Source organism: Microcebus murinus, chromosome 16, assembly GCF_040939455.1.
Source record: "Microcebus murinus isolate Inina chromosome 16, M.murinus_Inina_mat1.0, whole genome shotgun sequence".
NCBI classification, from domain to species: Eukaryota; Metazoa; Chordata; class Mammalia; order Primates; family Cheirogaleidae; genus Microcebus; species Microcebus murinus.
Genome location: NC_134119.1, coordinates 10,322,766 through 10,345,170, shown reverse-complemented (window position 1 = coordinate 10,345,170; position 22,405 = coordinate 10,322,766). Strand labels below are relative to the sequence as shown.

The 22,405-nt window shown below is 58.2% G+C and overlaps 1 protein-coding gene across 1 annotated transcript; it reads right to left on the bottom strand.

Moving 5' to 3' along the window:
* Positions 1-3,907: 3,907 nt before the first annotated feature.
* Positions 3,908-20,271, bottom strand: KCNG1 (potassium voltage-gated channel modifier subfamily G member 1). The gene is made up of 3 exons (XM_012766126.2): positions 20,036-20,271; positions 9,700-10,496; positions 3,908-5,401 (listed from the first exon to the last, which is right to left on the bottom strand). Exons 2-3 carry the CDS (start codon positions 10,468-10,470, stop codon positions 4,631-4,633), a joined length of 1,542 nt encoding a protein of 513 aa, XP_012621580.2. The 5' UTR covers positions 10,471-10,496; positions 20,036-20,271; the 3' UTR covers positions 3,908-4,630.
* Between the last annotated feature and the right edge of the window lie 2,134 nt (positions 20,272-22,405).

The following is a 22,405-nucleotide window of genomic DNA, read 5'->3' as shown; positions in this document are numbered from 1 at the left end:
CCGAGGGGAGGGCGGCATGCTGCCCATGGGAGGGGACACACGGGGAGACACTGGGATCAGTGAGGAGGGGGGGACCATGGCCGTGGGCAAGAGCCTTTCTGTGGTCTCTGTGGGAAGGCAGGCACCTGGCAGGCAAGCAGGCGGAGGCTCGGCTAGCTGGACTAATTGCCGCGGGCTTGGGCATGGGACTGGCTGCCCCTGCGTGTCTGGTGTCCGGCCCTGCGGTGATTAGAGCGGGAGGACAGCGGCCCGGAGTGCGAGAACACGATAAGGGAGGTGGCCGGGGCCTGGGCGCTGGGTAGCTTGGCTGCCCCACGAAAGGTGTGCTCCAGGCGGCTTGCTTACTCCCTAGGCACCGGCCAGCCCTGGGGGGGGGGGGGGGCGGTCCCTCCGGGGCAGCAAGGTCTCAGACGTCAGAGCATCCGCGCACAGGAAATACAGGCCATGCTAGTACACCGGGCACGCTGGGAGTGTGGTCCTTCATGCAGAACTGGGGGAGACCAGGAAAGCCTCTCTGTGTAGTGACATCTGAACAGAGACCCCAACGAGGAGAGTGAGTGACGGACGCGGGTCTGTCTCCGGGAAGAGTCTTCTCGGCTGAGGAATGGCAAGTGCAAAGGCCCTGGGGTGGGCCCGACCTTGGTCTGTTCCATGAATAGTCAGGAGGCGGGTGCAGCTGGGAAGGAGACGGGGTGGGGGGGCTGAGAGCGGCTCTGGCTGGGACTGTGAGCGGATGGGGCGTCCCGGGTGGGAGTGGGCTGGGGCTCCGAGCAGAGGAGGGGCACCATCCGACTTGGGTTCCACCAGGAACCTCCTGCTCTGCTGCAGGCCAGGGCAGAGCTGCCAGGGCAGTCCAGGTGGGAGAGGACAGAGGGGAGGACAGGGGTCAGACTCCGGACAGTAGCCGACAGGGCCGGACGAGGAGGCGAGGGAAGAGAGCGAGGGCTGGGAGCACTGGGTTCGGCAGGAGGAAAACAGGTGAGGCCATGCCAGCCAAGGGCAACCTGAGCGAAGATCACCTTGCTTTTGCGACGTCCTCTTCCAGGCTCCTCCGGCCCTCGCCCCTGTCTTTCTACATGCGCAGAAATATTTTATCCACTCGTTTTTCCCCCTCCACCAAATTACTTGCAACTGTAGGGCAAGGCCTGAGTCCAGTCCTGTTTGTGGCGGGACCTGGCGCGGAGTGGGGGCTCCGGAAACGCGCGTCTGGGATTCCTCCCTGGTCGCTTCTCAGCCCGGGGTCACCCCCCGCCTCTGGGCTCTGCACCGGCCGACCCCTCTGCTGGGACTGCGGCCTCTCCCCCTCCTCCAGGTCTCCGTTTAAATGCCACCTGCTCAGCGCGTCCCTCCCTGACCTTGCTGTTCCAGGCGGCTGTTCTCCACCTCCTGCCGGCCCTGGTCGCCCGGTCACCCCTGCGCTCACCAACAGCAGAAATTCTTCCCTTCAACGCGCGTGTTCACCATGTCTCTCCCATCAGCGCCGTGGGGACCCCGAGGGCAGGGGCCGGAGCCCGACGCCCCGCGGTGGGAGGGTGGCTGGTGCCCACTCTCGCCCCCTTCAGCGGGCCGGGGCGCCAGAGCCCCAACAGCCGCGGGCGCGGTGCCGAGATCCCACCATGTCTTTGGAGACTTGTCCTCGGCCGCGAGGGGCCGTCTGGCTGGGACATACCAGGGGCGGCAGGACAGGGCCAGAACAGCGGAAAGGCACAGAAGGCCGCCTCGTGCAAGTGCAAAGACTCGACAGAGTCCTGTCTTTATTTAAAACTCTGATATTTTATCCATCGTGGATTTTTTTAGCATTAACTTTGATTTTAAAAAATTGCATTAAAATATGATTTATCTCGATTACTGAGCTTTCTGGCTCCTTTTTGGATTTGTGCCGGAGGCAAGTGCCTCACTTGCCTCTCCCCAGCCCCAGCCCTGTTCAGGGGTGGGGCCTGAGAATCTGTATTGTTGAGTCAGCCTCCCCCAAACCTCCCTCTGCCCCAGGAGCCCTGGAGAAGTGCTGAGCTAAGTCAGAGATGGGGGTAACCATGTGACCACATGGTGGTTGGTGCTCGCCTGTAGTCCCAGCTACTCAGGAGGCTCAAGCGGGAGGACTGCTTCCAGGCCAGCCTGGGCAATATAGTGAGACCCCACTTCTAAAAAAATAAAAGTTGGTCACAGTCCTAGAAACAGCTTGTTAGGTGTCTAGAAGCCTCCCAGCTTCTTAATTAGGGCCAAGGGCCCTTAAGCCCCACTCCAGGTGAAGGGGTCAAGACCTCAAGCGAGGTCTCAAAAGGTACCTAAGCCCAAGCCTCTGCCTCGGCCACCAGGATGGATCAGAATCTGCAAGACAACGCCAGAAATCCCAACCACTCAGTGGCCCCAGCCCCTGTCCTCTCCCTCCCAGAGCTGCCCTGTTCAGGGTTCCCTCCGCCACCCCAGATGCTGTTTGCTTTCCTGCTCCCCTCAGTTTACAGGGCTCCGTCCTATAATTCTTTCTGCGCCCTGTTTTTGTCTGTTGAGCATTTCCAATTCACTCCTGTCTTTCCTAGGCACTTCTGAGCGGGGGGTGGGGGGCGGGGGAGGTCACCTCATAAATCTCAGCCATTATTATGATGACGGCAGTGCCCGATTGCTACGACACCCGCCGGGCTGGGGAAGGTAGCTCTAATTAGTCAGAAAACTTACTTTTCAGGCGTGAGTCACTGGAAGCAGGTGTCAGGGGATCCTTTAACGAGGCCCTGGTGAGTTGGATGGTATTTCCACTCTGCATCACCGTGGCTATAGCATGCTGACGCAGCTGTGGCCTCCCCACCCAAGGGAGAGAAAACGGGGTGCCCGGAGGACCCGGCACCCAGTGTTAAATGCCTTTTGTGCTCTGGCCCTCTTTCCTGCTTCCCTTCATTCTTTCAGTGGGTGTTTCCTGAGCACCTACTAGGTGCAGGCCTTATGCTGGGTGCCGGGAGCTAGTGCTGAGTCATATTGCTGAGTTCCTGCCAGTGTAGACTGTCCCCGTCGTGCAGGAGACAGACCATAACTAAGTCGCAGAGAAGTAAATGAGGCAACTTCAGGGTTTGGTGGGTGAAAGCAGAGTGGGGGGGGGATGGTGGGGCGCTGCTGTGCACTCTTCACAGAGGAGGCCAGGGAAGGCCAGTCTGGGAAGGGGACAGGACACAGCCGGCCATGCGGTGTTCTGCAGGGAGGGCATTCCCAGCAGAGGGGTCTGCAGGTGTGAAGGCACTGAGTCGGGAATGGGCTGGGCTTGCTGGAAGAGCAGAGGGGTGGCCCACGGGGCCGGGGGCAGTGAAACAGAGGGGGGTGGAGGAGCAGCTGCAGTGGGAAGTTTGGGCTCACTCCCACCAACGGACGGCCTCCGAGGACTCAGGCAGGGTGGCGGTGCAGTGGGATTTGCTTTAAAGTTCGGGCTTTCTGCTGCCGGGCCAAGGGCAGGGCCATGGCCACGGGGGCCGGGGGTCTGGGGCGAAGAAGAGGGTCGAGTTGCCGTGTCTGTGGGGGCGAGGACAAGCTGTGACTGTGACCTGGGTGTGAAGCCCTGCCCCGTGCTGTCACCAAGAGTCCCCAATCCCTGCCAGCTGAGGCAGAATCGCTCCACCGCGGGCCCCGTACACTCCATGAAATCAGGGGTCTGTTGGCCGGGGGTGCTCTGTAGGTCTTTGTGGGCACAGGGAGCCCTCGGGGGCTTCCAACTGTGCTTCTCAGACTGCCTGGGGGACCACGGACCGCTTTCCCGAGGCATCAACCATTCTAGGTTTACATTGAGATAAATGATGTAAAGCACTTTCCCCCCAAATATTAAAATAAATGTGGGGCAGAACAAAAACCCACACTAATTTTTAAAAATAGAATGAAGCCATTTTGCCCCGTGATCAGCATTGCTGCAGGCTCCTTGGCGGCCTTTCAACTGTTGGGGGTGCCCTGGGGGAGACGTTTGAGAAACGGGTCTTATGGTGTAAAAGGGGAGAACGGAGGCTGGGAGAGCAGGAGCGAGGATAAAAGGGAAATGGGCGAAGAAAGGCCCGGAGGTGCGGAAATGAAAGAGAAACGAGAGCGAGGGAACGCGGCCTTTACTGGGCATTTGCGGTTGGGTCTCTGCTCTCCCTTTCCCTCCGGCCCCACTCGAGCCCGCCGGGCCGGACCAGCCCAGGGCACCGGCCCTTTCATGTCCAGTGCCCACGCCGGCCGCTGTGCCGGGAGACACAGCTGTCTTGTGCGAGAGCCCCGGGAGGGCACTCTCTGTCCCTGTCCTCAGTTTCCTTTCCTTAGCCACCATCCACACGAAAGACAGCAGAAAGACAGCGTGGCTGCTGCTGTTCGTACTTTCCCTCCAGGCAGACCCACAAAGCGAGTTTTTGCTGGGCTCACTATTTACACGGTGGGAAGAACAAGCCGCCTCCTTGTTGAGGGAAACAGACATTGGCTGGACGGGCCGGGCCGGGCCGGGGCTCCTGACCCAGCTGTTTCCCTTCTGGTCCTGGTGGGGCAGGGCCCGCGGTGCTGAGGTTTCGGGTGTCCCTCCTGGGCCGTGGTTCGAGTCGGTCCCACGCCAGGGCTGGCCTCAGACGCGGCATGTCCCTGCGGGGGCTTCTGCAGTGGATGGCACACAGGGCGGGGGTGTCCTCTGGCGTCAGTTGTTGTCTCTGGTGTCCGAGGAGGCACTTCCGAACAAGATGTCACTGTCCTGGGACATGCCGCTGAGCTGCGACTTGGCCTTGATGAGGAACTGGGCCCTGCGGAACATGGCCCTCTCCTGCTCCTGCTTCAGCTCCAGGTAGGAGCGGGAGAAGGTGTGGAAGATGGAGGTCACGGGGAAGGCCATCAGCAGGATGCCGCTCAGGATGCTGCTCAGGGCCACCACCTGGCCCGGGGTGCTCCTGGGGACCATGTCCCCGTAGCCCACGGTCGTCATGGTGATGACGGCCCACCAGTAGCAGGCGGGGATGCTGGTGAACTCGGGGCTGTCGGCCATCTCGTTCTCGATGACATAGAGGAGGGGCGCGAAGAGGGCGATGGCCACGCAGAGGAAGAGCAGCAGGAGCCCGAACTCGCGGGTGCAGCGGCGGGCCGTGAGCCCCAGCGTCTGCAGCCCCAGCGAGTGGCGGGCCAGGCGCATCACGTACAGGATGCGCAGCGCCCGCAGCACGCGCAGCACCAGCCCCACCTTGTCCAGGTAGCTGTTGCCCGCGCCCGGCTTCCGGCGGCCCGCGGCGGCGCCGTCCACCAGCAGGGTGATGTAGTAGGGCAGGATGGCCACCAGGTCGATGAGCGTGAGCGGGCTGCGCAGGAAGGCGAACTTGCTGGGCGCCTGGATGAGCCGCAGGAGGAACTCCAGGGAGAACCAGCCCACGCACACCGACTCCACGATGAAGACGTTGTGGCACATCTGGGAGCACTGGCCCTGGGAGGGGGGAGCACACGGGAGGGTCAGCCGTCCGCCCACCAGGGAAGGAGCAGGGGAGCTCTGCCCTGGGCCAGCGCCGGGCTGCCCGGGCAGAAGGTGCCCTGGGCCCGGCTCACCTGCCGCTCCGTGCCGGGTCGCCCTGCGGCCTTTCTCTAGCTGTGCGCACGCTTGGGCCTGGTGCGTTAACCACCACCTCTCCGTCGGCCACTCCTCCTCTCTCTCCAGCCCAGACTTTGGCCCTGAACTCCAGGCCCCCACCGGCCGCCTCCCTGACGGCACTGCCTGGTGTCAGACAGGCCCAGACCGGGCTCCTGGTCTCTCCTGCCCCCAGGTGGTCCTCCCTCCCCTGCTTTGGGCAACCCCGACCTTCCAGTTGCTCAGACTAGAGACCTGCCCCCATCCTTTCCACCTCTCTCTAGAACCTTCCGTGTCATCCTCAGGAACCCTCGTTAGCTCTTCATTTAAAACGGGGCGAGAATCAACCCTCTTCTCTGTCCACTGCCCCCACCTGCCTGGCCTCCACCCTCTCTCACCTGGGCAGTTGCAGTCGCCTCGTCCCTGGGCTCCGAATCCCTGCAGCGCAGTTTCTGCACGTGGCCGGAGGGACCCGAGAGCATAACCCAGACCCTGACGCCCTGCTCAGTGCCCTCCACGGCTCCCTAGACTCCCAGGGACAGCCAGGGTCCTCCCCGGGTGCATGTGGGCTGTCCGTCTGTCTGTCCATCCATCCTCTCTCTGACCTCCTCCTCCACCCCAGCGTCTCGGGCCCCTCCTCACTGCTCTAACACCCCGGCTCATCCCCAACCTGGCTTCTGCTGGGGGGGTCCCTCCTCGTCCATACCCTGCCCTCCCCTCCTCCAGCTCTGCTTCAGTCATCGCTTCTCAGAAAGACCTATTGTGACCCCTCTATTTAAAATCCCCCCTTTTCCCTGCACCCAAATTCCCCTTGCCCAGCTTTACGTGGTCAGAGCAATCATCATGTTCTGATATGCATTGTAAGTTACTTGCCTGCCATGTCTATTGTCTGTACCCACACCCCACCCTGGCGGCCCAGCAGGTTGGAGCCCCACAGGGCGGGGCAGTCGGTGTGTGTCATTCACTCCCCGGACCCCCAGTGCCTGGAAAGGCCCGGCCTGCAGCAGGTGCTCAATGCGCAGTGGTTAGGGGAGGGAATGGAAGAGCACTGGGCTGGGGGTAGCAGGTGTGCAAACTCAGAAGTCAGCAGGGGCCAGGCGGCAGAGGAGACACGCAATGGGCTAGGTAGGGCCGGGGCCCCAGGCGAGCTTGGCAGTCTTGCTCAGTGCCCCTGTCACTGCCCCGGGAGAATTCGGGCTCAGGCTGCCTCACTAAAGCTTTAAAGAGAAGCTTGAAATGTGCAGTTTTATGTGAAATCTCCTGGTGATAAATGTTGGCGATAATTGTTGGTTAAACAGATAAAATGTTGATTTAAGTGCCAGTGGTAATTCAATGCAGAGAAAACACTCTATGGCCCACTAAAACACATCTTCATGCTGAATTTGGCGTGCAGGCTGCCAGCTTGTCTCTCGGTCAGGAGTGTAAGTGCCCTCCCCCTCGAAGGGGCCCTTGGCAGAGAGAAAAGGCAAAAATGGTCCTAGCCTGGGGCATCTTGTAGGTTCTAGGGCACAGCTGGGTTCTACAAGCCCCACTCTAATAGCTTTCTCTCTAGGAATATGTTTGAGCTTGGAGATGCGAGCTCATACTCAGTGGGGCTCTAAGGTCTCAAACATCTGGGATAGGAAGCCCCTTCCTTTGGGAAGCCTTCCTAGATGTGCCCCCTCCAAGTAGCCCCAGCAATGTGGGTGGCCTCTCACACAGAACCCCCTGGGCTTGTGGCTCATACTTATAGTCATGGGGGGGTGTCACTCCCACCCCACTAGACTTGAAGCTCCTTGAGGTTGGAAGACCTGTCCTGGTCACTCTGCCTCCCATGTAGTGCCTGCATACAGCTGGTGCTCAAACGTATGCACAAGGAGCAAGTGAAACACTGAATACCACAGTGAATCCCCAAAATGAAAGTTTAAGAATAGCATTTTCATTGAATCATAAAAAAAGCCAGGTATTACTTTTTTTAAAGCAAGTATCAGAATTTGAATAAAACAGTGATTTTATTAGTATTTTCCTGATAAGATTAGGATCCAAGATGTTGGAGCTGAGAAGAAATCTATACTAAGTACAGGGACTTCCAGACAGGTCTCAAATAGTGAGCATATTCTCTCCTTCCTTTTTCTTTCTTTCTTTTTTTAATCAGACCATGTCTCCATCTCCTTCCTTTTTCTTTTTGACAGGTGCATATAAATCCTTAGAGTTAGCACTTCTGCAAACTCATTATGGATCTCTTCCAGTCACTTCCCATCACTTCTGAGGGCTCACTGAATGCTCACGACACTGTGAGGTGGGCCTGTTTTTAGCCCCTTTGGGCAGGCAAGGAAACTGAGGCACAGAGAGGTGACATAAACTGTGCACAGGTACACAGCTGGAGCTCACCCAGTAGAATCCAAATTCAGGCTGTCTGGCTTCAGCCCTGACCTCTTCATCACTACCCTTATGCTTATCAAAAGTTAATTTTACTAGTTGAGTGCTGTTTTCTTAACACCTGTTTTTAAAATTCAACATTTAATCAAAGTGCCAGCAACCCTCTATGGATCACAGATGTAACAGCTATTGCTACTTCCTCCATAATACACGTACGTGGAAGAATTCTCACATGGCGAGTACGTCCAATGTTAAATCAGAGAGCGCATGTAAAGCATTTGCCACATGCAGGGCACACAGCCAGTGCTCAATAAATGCTGGGTGGCATGACATTTATGTTCAATTCATACCGCTATACCTATTTCTCCAATGCCTATGCAATTTGTACCTGTCTGAGACTCTTTGGTCTCTCTGAAACTTGCTTTCAGAATCCCCAAGGGTAGGAAAGGGGTCACAGGCTCTAAGAGCCATGGTCTGATTCATAAGGAGGCTGAATCGGGGAGGAAGACACCCCGTGGACTCAGCTTCCACCAAGAGCTGCCGTGTGGGAATGCGGGCTGGGGGTGGGACAGATGGCAACCTCGCAGTTTTTTTTTTTTGTTGTTTTTTTTTTGAGACAGAGTCTTACTCTGTCACTCTGGGTAGAGTGTAATGGCATGATCATAGCTCACAGCAACCTCAAATTCCAGGGCTCAAGCAATCTTCCTCCCTCAGCCTCTCAAGTAGCTGGGACTACAGGCGCAAGCCACAACATGCGGCTAATTTTTGTATGTTTAGTAGAGACGGGGTCTCACTCTTGCTCAGACTAGTATCAAACTCCTGAGTCCAAACGATCTGTCCATCTCAGCCTCCCAGAGTGCTAGGATGACAGGCATGAGCCACCGCTCCTGGCCAATCTCAGAGTTTTTCTCAAGAGGAGCTCGGAGTTTGAATTTTTATATGAAAAACGCCTTACTTTTAAATGTTATTAAGTCGAATTTTGGGGAGACGCTGTGTGAGCCAATCACATACTTCTGGGGGCTGTGCTGGGTGGCCAGGCTGCCACGTGGAACCCACGGTTCCATGTTAAGAGCACAGACTTTGGACTCGGTTGGACCTGGGTTTGGTCAAAGCTGCTCTGCCTCAACGTCCTCAGGCAGCAGGCGGGTGTAAGAGCCCACCGCACGGGGCTGGGGGGTCTGCAGAGAAGACGAGACAGGCGGGCGTGCAGCCCCGCTCCGGCTCCTGCCAACTGCTGGGGAAGTGGGGGCCCTCGCAGTGACCCACGCAGGCCCTGGAGTAGACGCGTGTTCTCTTATTTAGCACAAAGACACGCTCACCATTTGAGGGCACACACACACACACACACACACACACACACACACACACGCCTATCAATAAAAATCATGTTCAGGACCCAGAACATGTGTCTGGGCTATTATTCTACAAGGGATTGCGAAGTCTGAGAAGGGACTCAAGTGTTGGAGATGAATTTTGGTGATGTATGTAATACGCTTAGTCTAGGGCCAGACACATCATGAATCACAGCACTCATTCATTCCCTCATTTGTTCATTCGACAAACAGCGGTTGGGTGCCCTGTCTGTGCTGGAGGTTGTTCTAGACTAGGGGTGGGGGCACAGTGGGGACAGGGGCAGGCATGGCCATCAACCCCATGATGCTCACGCATTAACAGGGAGTCAGACACGCATGCAAACACGCTGTCACACGGCACGATGTCAGGAGGGACTGGGGACGCTTTTCAGCCAGCGTGCAGTCAGGGAAGGCTTCTTGGAGGAGGTGACAATGGGGGGGGGCCCTTACCTGCTCCTCCTCCTCCCTCAGGCTGGGCAGCGTGCTGACGGACAGGTTCACGGCCGTGACGGTGACGAAGAGCACCGACAGGCAGGCGAACACCTTGCCGGGCAGCCCCGAGTGCGGCCTCTCCACCATGTCGCGCAGCCTCCGCATGCAGCGGCCCAGGCGGCCCTCGCCCTCGGCCGGGCCGGCGCTGTCGCGGCCGTCGCTGCCCAGCGCGTCCTCCTCGTCCTCGCGCGCCACCATCTCGGCGAACTCCTCGATCTTCTGCAGGTAGCGGCGCCGGCAGCAGCCGTCCAGCTGGTCCTCGGCGACGCCCCAGTAGAGCAGCTCCTCCTGGAAGGACAGCGCGCACGTCTCGCGCAGCAGCCGCAGCTTGCCGGCGCGCAGGAACGTCAGGATGGTGCCGAAGGCGCCGGGGCTGCGGTCGAAGAAGAACTCGTTGCAGGTCACGTCGTAGTCATCGCACACGTTGAGGATGTCGTCGAAGTTGGTGCAGGCCCTGAGCTGGCCCAGCCGCGTCAGCGGGAACTCGTCCAGCGTGGTCCAGGGCAGCGAGTACTTGCTGCCGCCCACGTTGATGATGATCTGGCGCCGCCGGTCCTCGGGCGCGCCCGGGCGCGGGCCGTCCTGGGGCCGCAGCCGCCGCGCGCGCCGGTAGTAGGCGCCCTTGAGCGGCCCGCGCGCCGGCAGGAAGGCGGGGTGCAGCGACGCGTCCGACGCGCAGCTCAGCGCGCTGTAGTCGTAGTCCGAGTTGTCTCCCGGGAGCAGGGTCATTTTGGGCCTTCACATAGCTCGCGGGCCTGCGGGGAGAAGGGAGCAGAGACCCGCAGTGACCCCGGCCCCGGCTCACCGACAGCGCGGGCCCGCAGGTCTCCACTGTCGCGGGGTCCCCACGAGTCGGGGCTGAAGCCCTGACCCCCGTGCGACGGGGTTGGGAGGTGGGCGCTGGGGGAGGTGGCGGGGTTCGGGCATGGGAGCCCCCACGATGGGACTGGTGGTCGTATAAGGCGAGGGGGAGCCACCAGGGCACTCTGTCCCCCACGTGGGGACACGGGAGGCCTTGCAGTCTGACACCTGGAGGCGGGGCCTCCCCAGGGCCTGCGGGCACCCCCTGCCCTCCAGCCTCCAGCACCGTGAGAAACAAACATCTGCCACGTGAGCCACGGCTGGAGCCACCCGGTCCGTGGTGTTTTGTTACAGCAGCCTGAACCAGGACGTTCACTTAACGGTGAAATAGCAACAGTGCTGTCTGGCATCTTCCACCTGTCACTGTCCCCCTCACTATGCCATAGTGACGTCCTGGCACCGCTGTGTGCAGGCCCTGCTTGAAGCGCTGGGAAGGAGCAGCACGCAGAATGGGAAGGGCCCCTGACCCCAGACAGCTGACACTCCAGTGGACTCTCACCCAACACCTGTACCATCATTTTACTTAACATTATATTTTAGAACCCCCCCCTTTTGGTATTTATTTAGCTTCGAAAGGCAGTTTAGTGCAGACCTATGGTTCTCAACCAGGGCTGATTCTGTCCCCCAGGGGACATGTGGCAGTGCCTGGGGGCATCTTTGATGGTTATGGCTGGGGCATGCTACTGGCACATTGTAGGCCAGATTCTGCTATATGTCCCACGTTGCACAGGTCAAGTCCCCGCAACAGAGAATTATCTGGCCCCAAACCTCCGTGATGCTGGTGCAGTGGTCATAAACACAGACTTTTGAGCCACACGCCCTGGGCGAGTTACTCAACCCTGATGTGCTTCAATTTCCTCGTCTGTAAATGCGCACAGCCACGTGACCTACTTCGCAGGATTACTGAGAGGATAAAACGAAGTACCTGCATAAGGGCACTTAATGCAGTGCCTGGCACCGAGTAGGTACTCAATAATTCTTTTTAAAAAATATTTATTTTTTCATCTCCTAAATGTTTTCCAGGAGTACTTAATAATTCTTGTCTATTATTGCTATTAGTATTTATCTTAAAGGGATACCTCGCATCGTTTCCATAAATGGAAAACAGGTACCTCTTGCCGTAAGAGGCAGTGGATAAAGAGACGCGCAATTATCAGGTGATGTGCCGGCAAACACCACCTTGAGCAGCAGTCCCCAACCTTTTTGGCACTGGGGACTGGTTTCACGGAAGACAGTTTCTCCACGGACTGGGGGTGGCATGCGATGGGGAGCAGCTGTAAACACAGAGGAAGCTTCGCTAACCCTCGGCGCTCACCTCCTGCCGTGCAGCCCGGCTCCTACTCGGCCACGGACTGGTACTGGTCTGCAGCCCGGGGTCCGCAGACCTTGAGGATACAGAGGTGAACTGGACGGCTGGGTTCCCCCAGGTATGACAGGACTCCTCCAGGAAGCCTTCCTGAGCTCTTCCAGCTAAACCGAGAACCCCCTCGTCTTACAACTGGCGCATCCGTCTTCATGACACTTACCACCCAGTTTTAGATTTCTGTGTGAAACCTGGTTCATTCATTCGACTGCTTGCTCCCTGGGGGAAGAACTGTGTTTTATTCATCTCTCAGCCCCTGTGCCAGGAGTGGAAGAGCTCAAAAAGTGCTTGCTGAATGAGTGCATTTCCTGTCGCTGAGACCCCCACGATGAGGGCACTTCTGGGGAACTGAGGCCAACACATCAGCTTGCATGGACGCCTTCCCTCTCAACCCTCAGAGCTAAGGGTTTGCACCGCTAGAATAAGATGGCTTATTCATTACCAGCTCATGGGATGAATTTGGTTCACAAATATTTTACTTGCTTGGACAAATTTTTGAAAATTGAGAAATTTCATGTAAAAAAAATCCATATTCTTGGCTTCTCTTAAACCACCAGAATATCTGGCAACACTTGGCCCAAATTCCAACTGAGAAATGGCTGTCCTCTTTAGGCGGCACATGCACGTTCCACCGCACCACCGCCCTCACCCCTCTCTGTTGTCTTCCGGACACCCACTCTCCTCCTCTCATGTATGTTTCCTCCCTGGGCCCCTAGGCATTTCCGTTTAAGAACCCTGGATTATGGCAAGGGAGCTCTCCAGAACTAAGCTGATGCACAGAAAAGAAGTAAGAGGATAATACTTCATTTTTTAAAATCGCCACCCCTCCCCCAGCCCAATCCCGGATGGAAGTGCATGGTACCCGCAAGGTTTATCAATCCCAAAAGGAAACCTATTTCCAATACCTGAGTGTTGATCGCCGCTCTGGGCGCGTTCCGGGGGAACACACCCCAGTGTGGATGAGAACGTGTGTTAACAGGAGCTGGGGGCGGGCTGGAAGGGGGTTTTTCGTCATGGAATTGCTATTTCATAATGGAATTGAAATTCCGTCACGGAAAAGCCTAATTACCTCTCCACGCGCCTATCTTTGGGCAGAGCTAAGGTCTCACAGATCGGGTTTAGGGAAATGAGGGTACACCTATGTTTGAAATACAAATGATTTGATTTCAGGCTGTGAGAGTGTTTTTAACTTCACCTAAAATTGGAACCCATCTCCTCGGGCAAAGCCTGCCAGGATCCCTTCGAGGCGTGGGAATAAGCCCTTTCAGGCACTTTGCTGAGCAATATTGCTTTTCAGCTCGGCTTAATCTCTGCCACGGAAGACAAGAGAAAAATGGCATTCTGTTTGGCAGAATGGCGGGGGGACAAAGGAACGATCCCCTGCTCACGCCAGCCCCGAGGGCCCCTGCGAGCCCCACAGCTGTAACCACCTCTTCTCTTTAGGAATTTCTTCTTTAACTCCCAATTAGCGATTCCTCCTTTCTCCCCCTCCCCCCTGCCCCCATGTGAGTTTCCTGAGTGGCAAGTTACCCTGTCTCAGCAGGATATTGAGCACGGAGAGGCTGCTCGTACTCGGAGAGCGATGATGAACCCGGCGAGCACCCTCCTCGAGAAGCCAGAGTGCCCTGGGGCGAGCGCGAGGCCGGGATGGACAACGGGCACCTCTCTCCGCGGCCTCTGGTCCTGCCCATGCTCACTTGGATGAGCGTGGGGGAGGTGGCTCCGCATCTCGAGATCCTGGAGCTCACAGACCACAGGCCCCAAGTCTGTGCTTCTGAAAAACGACGCTGCTTCTCACCCAGCCCGATACCTTCACAAGAAATCTGGGATTTTTTATTTCTCTGCAGTGTTAGTTCTGTCAGTTCTAGAGCATGGTGAGCTGTAGTGGTTTTGCCCCTGAGTCTACAGATGCTCGGGAAGAGGAAGCCACTTGAGGACGGGGCTGCGATGGTGGGGACTAGACATCCTGAGGCTGCATTCATTCATTCATTCATTCATTTGTTCATTAGTTACTGAACACTCAGACTCCAAATGAGTACACAAATCACTTCAGGCTGCAGTGATGTAGAGAGAGCAAGGTGACAGATGGGGAATGATTATTGTGGGGCAGGGCACAATGTTAGCTGGAGGGGTCAGGGAGGACTTCTCGGAGGAGGGGACACGGGGCTGAGCTTCATGGTGGGCTTGGACGGTCAAAGTCCTGAGAGAAGGCTGAGTGGCTGGGCAGGGTGTGTGAGCGGGGAAGGTGGGAGAAGAGTGTGTTTAGGAGGGCGGCAGGGCCGGGGGAGCAGGGCCTGGTGGGTCACGATAAGGTGAGCCCCGCTGGGAGCTACTGCAGCCGTTCTGGACAGGCGACCAGGGCCTGCACCAGCACAGGCACTCGAGGATGGGAGGGCTTTGGAGGTAGAGCCCATAGAACCTGCCCAGGGACGGGGCGTGGCGGGAGGGAACAAGGCAAGAGGAGAATCAGGACTCCCAGGGTGCCATTTGCTGAGGTTACAGAGAGGTGGCGCTGTGGTGAGCTTCAGGTCCCAGGAAGAGCTCCAGGCTGTGGGATGACGGACAGGAGAGGACACCTGCCAAGTCAAGGGAGGAGGAGGGATGGGTGTCTCCCAGGGATGGTGTCAGGGAACCCAAACTCACCTGATGAGTGTGTGTGTGTGGGGGGGGATGCCACCTGGCAGCGTGGACCCTGCTGGGCCAGCGAAGGCAGGGGGGCCGGGCTAGCGGCGTTGTGGCCAGGCCCAGAGGCAGGGCCCTACTGTGCCTGCCCCCTTCCCTTCTGAAGCTGCGTCCACACTAGCCCCAGGTGGCCAGTGCAGGCAGACACCATTGGGGGGGATGTGGTAGACAGAATGATGCCCGACGTTCCCCCAGATGGCCATGTCCTAATCCCGATCCCTGGGACCCATGAACATGCTAGAGTATAAGGCAAGAGGGCAGCAAGGAGGTCACAGAAGGAGTTGCGGTTGGGGAGACGATCTGAGTTACCTGACGCAGCCCAGTGGAACCTCCTCATACGTGCAAAGGGAGGCGAACTAGGTGGCAGTTCCCCTGTGTCTGCCATGAGGTCGGCAATGGCCGCGGAGAGAGTGTGAGAGCGGTGTGGTGCCTCGTTTTTCTTTTTGAACCTGGGCCTGAACCACACTCTGCTCCGTAGCGCCCTCCCCGCGGGCCTGAGCCGGGCTGCCTTCCCGCACTCGTTTTTCTCCTGCGTTCCAAGCCCTGTGCTTCTTGCCCTCCCAGCACCTTCCATGTGGTTGATACAGATCCTGAAATGTGCTTGAATCTTAGTAAAATATATAATGTGTGTGTGTTCATTTACATAAATAGCATAGTGCTATAAACTTCTGCTTCTGCTTCTACGCGGCACCATGTTTTTAAGACCTACATGTGTTGCTAAACCTACTTCCAGTTCATTGCTTCTGATTCCTGAGCAATCTGCAGGATTCTGAAATCTGCATCTACCACGACTCACTTGTCCATCACCCAGGGGTGGGTTGTAGGGAGCCTCTTGGTCCCACAAGTTGGGCAGTTGGCAGGGAGTCCTCAACTGCCCAACCCCTCAATACCCCTTGGGGTTCGGGAAGGCTCTGTGCACCCCACTTCATCAGAGAAGCGGAAACCCCCCTGGTTTGCAAGAAAAATCTTCTGCATTGGGGCTGACTGATCAAATTCCCCCTCATGAGCCCGTAGATCCACTGATGCCCCCATTCAGTTTCTTGTCCCTCCTTTAGGGAGAAAGACGATGCTCACAAACTATGACCGAGGGTTGCACGCACCTTTCCAAAGACAAACGATCAACTCCAACTGTTCCGAGTGGCAGTTCCCATGTGACTGCCATGACGTCGGCAGTGACTGAGGACGCAGGTGCAGGGTCTGGGGGGAGTAAGGTTCTGGAGGGGCAGCGGGAGGTCACAGAGGTCCCAGTGAGGTTTGGCTGGCTGTCCCTGGAGCTCTTGCCAACCACCCTGTGGCCTGACCAGCCATCACACCCACGGGGCTACTGGCCTCTCTGAGCCTGCTTCCTCCCTGTGAGATGAGGATACGAGGGTCTGGTGAATGCAGGTTTGCTTCAGGGACCGGCAGTGTCACCCATCTCCTGCCCCCAGGGCCACATTCCATCAAGAACACGAAAGGGTTCCATAAACTGTCGTGTGCTGATCCCAACTGCTATAATCTCTCTTGGGTCTCTCCCCAGGGTTGCAGTCCTTTCTTGACTCTGTTCTTTCTGTCTTAAGCTCGCTTGAAGTCCCTCTTCTGAGTGGGAGGGGGAAATGCAGAGAGAGCACTAAATGCACAAAGTGCTATAAATAGCACCGGTTCCAGCCTCCCTCGACTGTACTGCACACTCACGAGTGCCAGGCGCTGTGCTAGGAGCTTAACTGCATGAGCCTACGTCCTTCCTTAACGAGGCTTCTCATCTGTACCCCCATTTTACAGATGAGAAAATGGAGACTTCGAGAAGTGAAAACTCACCATAAGCGATGAGGCCAGAATTAAACTCTGGTCTGTGGGACCCCAAGCCAAACCTCTTTGCTTCCTGGGATTGCCGGCTCCTCATGGAGAGTAGGGCTGCTGTCTCCCACGCCTGCAGAGAGCCAGGGACTGGGTCTCTAGTCTCTATTTTCTATGGACAAGCTTTTGGAAAGTCTTTGGGGATGGAAAGAAGTAGGCAATTGCCCATGGTTAGGGAAACATCTTTATTCCTATTTTGTATTTGCACAAGAACAGAGTAAGAAATCAAGACCCCTGGTTTTGTCAAACCCTGGCTTGCCATTTGGCTTCCGGGAAGGAACAGACATTGGAGAGCTGCAGGGCCAGGAGCCAACGAATGCAGGCAGCTCCTAGAAACTGGAGGCAGGAAATGGATTGTCTCTCTCAGAGGCCCTGCTGACACCTTGATTTTAGCCCAGGGAGACCTATTTTGGACTTCTGACCTCTCCAAACCATAAGAGAGTACATTTGTGTTGCTTTCAGCCACGATTATCTGTGCTAATATGAGAAACACAGCCTCCAAGGCAACTTCCCAAAAGAAAAGCATTTCTTTCCAGAGCTCCCCAGGCTTTGGTTTCTTTCCCTTGTACCAGACTTCTCAGCCCGTGTCACTCCCTAACTCCGAGCAGGTGTCTCGGGGACCCCACCCTCTCTCTCCAGGCAGCTCTGTCCCAGGCCCCACTGCGTTTCTCTGCCAGTGTGGCTTCATCTGTCAGGATTAGGGCTCCTGGCTGGGTTGACTCAGAGGCGGCTTCTGCTGCATTAATCCCCAATTAAAACGTTAATCAAAATGGATCCAGCCATTAGCCTGGCCCCGGCCCTGGCATGCTGGGTCTCTGAGAGATGCTGTGCCCACATGGGGAATCTGTCTTTCTTAGCCACCTGCCATCCATCCTCGCCACAATCTAACCATCTTGGACTTCAGCCCTGCTTCCCGTGAGCTGGGGCCCAAGTCCCTGGGGAGGTGATGTGCCGGGAGCTGGGCTCTCCCCGCCATCCCTCACCTGCCCCCAAGTGAGAAAAGGTGCCAGTGCCCCCAGCCCCCATAAAAGAAGACAGGCTGCCTCTGGAGCCTCCCTGCTCTGCTGCTGGCAGAACAACGCCACATGCACATTTGCCTTCTGCCGGGAGGTGTTGGGGGCTGGAGACAGAAGATCCTTTTCTATTGGCCTCCTTGTGGTCCAAAATTTGGGTACACAGGCTAAAGCAGCAGATCAGGTTTAGGGGAGCGGCGGGGAGCATCAGGACAGCAGGAAGGGGGATACAGGCTTACATGACGCCCCAGGAGAGCGAGCATGGTCTATCTGCCACCTGCCTGGGGAGGTGTGGGTGTGAGGCAGACCCACCACAGAGCAGGGGACAATCTTAGGCACAATTCAGATCCTATTTGTAGCAAATTCACTTTATGTTCTGATTTTGTTAATCAAATACAGTCTGCTAGACAATAAAAACGGCCAACAGTGATTGAGTGCTTACAGCCAGACTCTTTCTTGCCTCCTGTTTTTTATTAATTCTATTTGGAGAGGCTTCACTGGCCACCATTTTCACCCAGGGACTCATTTCTGGGCTGCATGAATCGAGCGAGAGTGGATTCCTAGACCCCTATACCTCTGGCAACGTCAATGTTAACTCTTCATCACGTATGTGGAAAGCGGATGTGGAGAAAGGACAGCACAGTCCAGACACCCTACTGGGGGCAAATTCCTTTGTTCCTGTTCCCAGGACACATCTCTTTGCTCTTCTGTTCCCTGGGGCATCTCCCTCACCTCTTGCCAGGGCCCGGCTGTGTGTGTGGCACAGAGAATTCAAAGTGGCTCCCAGATCTGCCCCCATCAGGCCCTGGGCTGGGTTCTCAAGCCCTGGGAGGAGGAGAACCCAGGCTGTCTCCTTTCAAGCCCACCCACAGTTCCCTGGGAGTCTGGCGTGTGTCCACAACAGCATCTTTCCCATCTTCCCACCGAACGGGCCGGCTTAGAAAATGACTGAGGACAGCAATGCCCAGGAGTCATCGCTCCCTGTCTTTCAAACACACCTTTCCTCCTCCCAACCCAGCAGGTGCCTCTGCAGAGCTGCAAAACCCAGAGGATTTGCAGGTAGAGCTCTAGTCTGGCAGTGCCTGAGAAACCCACCCAGGAAAGATGGCCTGCCCTGGCCGGTGCCCAGCCCTGGGCCCCCATCTCCAGCAGCGCCAAACTTTCCCTGGAGACGTGCTGCCGGTGCGCCTCCCCATAGTGACTCTGCAGTCACGTGCGTGGGGTGTCAGATACACCCTAGTGAATAAACCTCTGCTCAGATGCACAAGGCAGGAGCTCCCCCACCCCACGGTGAATCAGACCAGTTCCTGCTCCCTCCTCTCACCTCCCCCTGCACTTGTCTCAGGGCGTCAGCGAAGGGGGGTGTCTATGCGTCTGTCTCCCTCCTCTCATCCACCTGGGTAACTCTGGCGCCTGGCACCCTTTAAGTGCTTAAGAATAGCAAATGCTTAAGAAAATGCCTGCAGAATGGACAACTCAACTAATAAAGCCCATCGGTGGGAGCCTGCTTTCATCAGTAATTTTAGATCAGTGTTTCTCAACCTCCTCCCCCACCCTGCCACCCTCCCCCAAGAGCTTTTACAAGGCCTTTTCTTCCTAGCCAAGAACCAATTCCAGCCCCCCTCCTTGAGAACCAATGTATTAGATGAACACAGGACTTCTGCCTGTTGGCCACTACAGTTGGCCACCCCAGCACTCCGTGACCTCCCAAGGGAGGGCCTGGGGCTTAATTCCTGCTCCTCTCCAAACTGCATGGAGGCTGCCCCCATCCCGTTCCTCTTGTCCGCTTTCTCCCCAGCACGGTGCCTCCATAACTGTTTGCTGTATGAATGAGTAAATGTTGAACACTTGGTATGGTGAGCTGCCCATAGTAGGCGCTCAACCAATCTTTATCCAATCCATGAATGAATGAAAGAACCCTCCTTTCCTTCCCCACCCAAAGACTCCAACACACCCAGGCCGAGCCCCTCTCCAGTGGGGAGCCCTGAGGCTGGGGAGACCCCTGCCGTGCTACCGGATACTGGAGCACCCAGTGAACTGTCTCGGTATCCCCGGCGCCTAGCACACAGTAGGCGCTCAATAAACGCTTGCTATGTTCACAGTTAATGAATGACTCAGTAAGGCCCACTGGTGGAGATGCTCCATTCCGTGCCCAAGGATAGAGTGAATGAGCGAGTGACAGATGCCCCCTCCCCCATCCCCAACTCTCCTTCCTCCCAGGACGCCGCCGCCCAGTCGGGATGCGCTCCTCGCCAGGGTCACTGGGAGACCGTCCAGCCCTTCGCATCCCAAGGACCCCTTGGGAAGAACCACAGCTGGACTCGCTCCGTGGCCGTGGCGAGCGCGCTCCAAGTCGCCACCAGCAGCTGCTCCCAGGTCCTCGGTCGCCCTAGCCTCTCCGCGGGCGGGTTTCGAGGCCACTGCAGGGGAGTTCGGGGCCACGGCCACGTGCGGCTGTCCCCGAGCCCGAGTATGCAGCCGCAGGGGCCGGTCCACACCGCGCAGTGGCCGGCGAGGCTGCAGCGCGCAAAGTTCCCACCTCAAGTTCCCGTCGCGGCGTCCCCGCCTCGGAGTTGGCCGGGCCGCGGCTTCGGTCTCCTCCCCGGCTGCCAGCGGGTCCGGGGCGAGGACCCGAAAGGGGGCTAGAAGCCCCCCGGGGCGCCCGCTCTGCCTCCTGGAGCCGCCGCCGAACTTCGGCCCCCGGGCCTGACTCAGCTCCCGCACTCGGACCCAGGGCCGCCCCGTCTGCCTCCGGGTCCCCGCCGGGCTCCGAGTACGCCGGGAGCGCGGCGCGCCGGCCGCCGAGGGAGGGAGCCGGGGCAGGAGGCGGGACGGAGGGAGGGGACTAAGCGCGGGGCGGGGACAACGGGCGGGCAGCCGGGAGCGCGGCGCCGGGACGGTGGCAACCGACGCCGGGCGTCTGGGCGCCCAGTCGGGGTCCTGTACCTCGAATCCGGGGGCCCCCGCACGCTTGCCCGGGTAGCGCTCCGCGCAGCGCATTCCAGAGCCCCGGTCACCGAGGCACGCGCTAAGCCCTCCCCTGCCATCGCCGTCTCCTTCCCGATCTGCTCTCCCCTCCCACCCTGCGCGCCGCTGCCACTCCGCCCGCACGCGCCAGCCTTAAGGTCCCGCGCCGGCTGCGCCGCAACCTCCAGGGGTCGCGCTCCATGTCACGTGCTTTCCTGGGCGGTCCAAGTGCACGGGTGGTCCTGGGCCCCTCGCACCGTTGCCCCAGGGGCTACGTGAGCCAAGTTCTTAAAGTCCCTACCCTCCGTTGCCGCGAGGCTGCACGCTCCCCGCGCTTGCACATCCTGGGGACCACGTGCGCCATGTCTCGTGCCTTTCCCTGGAGGCCGAAGTGCACCGCTGCCCGTGGGCACCTCGCTCCATTGCCCCAGGACCGCACGTGCCGCATCCTTCATGCCGTCCAGGCACCGCTTGCCCTGGAGCCGCGCGCTCCACACTAGCTCCACCTCCCGGGGGCCACGCACACTCGCCTTTCCCGAGCTCCAGGGCACCGTTGCCTGGGCCGCTCCTGCCACTGTGGGCCCCGGGGCTGCGGCGCTTTGCTGCACCAACTTCTTAGGGACAGCCTGTGCCGTGGCAGGTGCCATTCCATCCAGGTCCACGTGCGCGCCAAGACCCGGAGTCGCACAGGCCGGCGTAGCCTTGAGCCAGGTCCTGGGCCTGCACCCGGCGCGAAGCCAGCAGGCCTGGAGCGCCGCCTCGCAGCTGAGCCGGTAGGAGCCCACAGAGGTGGGTTGGCGGGCCCTCCCCAGCGGGGTGCCGCCTGCAGAGCGGGGTTCCCAGGGTCGCTCGCCTTGTGCTCTCCTTTCCTTTTCTCCTTTCCTGTCTCTACTGCCTTTGCCCGCAATCAGAGAACCGAGAAAGGACGGGAAGAAGCTTGGCTGTGGACCCGCCTGAGGCCTTCTCCTTGAGAACGGGCAGGTTTGGCAGGTGTGGGCGCTTCCTGGGGCTTCATAGGGAGAGAGGCTCAACGCTAACCCTGGGGAATAAGCACCGAGTCCGTTCATCCAGCGAAGGCTGGCTCGCTGGTGAGGTGAAGGCCACAAGGGGCGAGGACCTGCCCCCAGGAACTCACCGTGTGCTGGGCCAGGGAGAGCCAGGAGCCTGCAGACATGCATCATGCTGGCAGTCTGGGGAAGGGCGGGGAAGAGGCCAGAGCAGAGGAGGGGTGCAGAGTGAGGAGAGAGCGCAGTGAGGGGGAGCTCTCAGGGGGAGCTCTTGGAAGAGGGGGCAGTCACACTGAGTCCTGAGCAAGGGGAAGTCCATCTTTGGAGGACGCGGCAAGAGCGCTTTCGGAGGAGACAGAGCGGCGGAGCCAGTGTCCCCCAGGCAGAGGAGAGGCATGTTCGAGGGACAGCAAGGACACCGGCCAGCAGTGCTGCGGAGGGGAGGGGCTCGCGTGGGCTTTGGTGGTCAGATGGTTCCTGGATTTGGTGTTGAGAAACACCGCTCTTCCTCCCGCACCTGGACCTCGGCGTTCCTGGGCTTTGCAGCTGCCTGTTGTCCCGTCCCCACAGATACCCAGCTCCACCAGGGGAGGGCTGTGTGCTGGCCTGGGATCTCACTTTGAGAAACACCGGTGTTGAAGGCTTGACCCCCAACCAGCTGGGTCTGGCTTTAGGGCCCTCTCGAACGGATGGCTCCACTGAGGCTCAAGCTGACTTCCGTTGTTAGGATCAGTGGGACCTTCCGGCCACCTCTCGAGAGGGGCTGGGCCTGTCAGAACACTGTGCCCCTGAGTCAGGCGTTGAGGTGACCTTCAACAGAAGTCCCTGCACACTGAGTGGAGACCATCAGGAAGAATGATGACTCCCTCCGGCCCCTGCCCGCCCCCACGGACAGACCTGCGGTGGCACCCCGCAGTGAAATCACTGCCTGATCT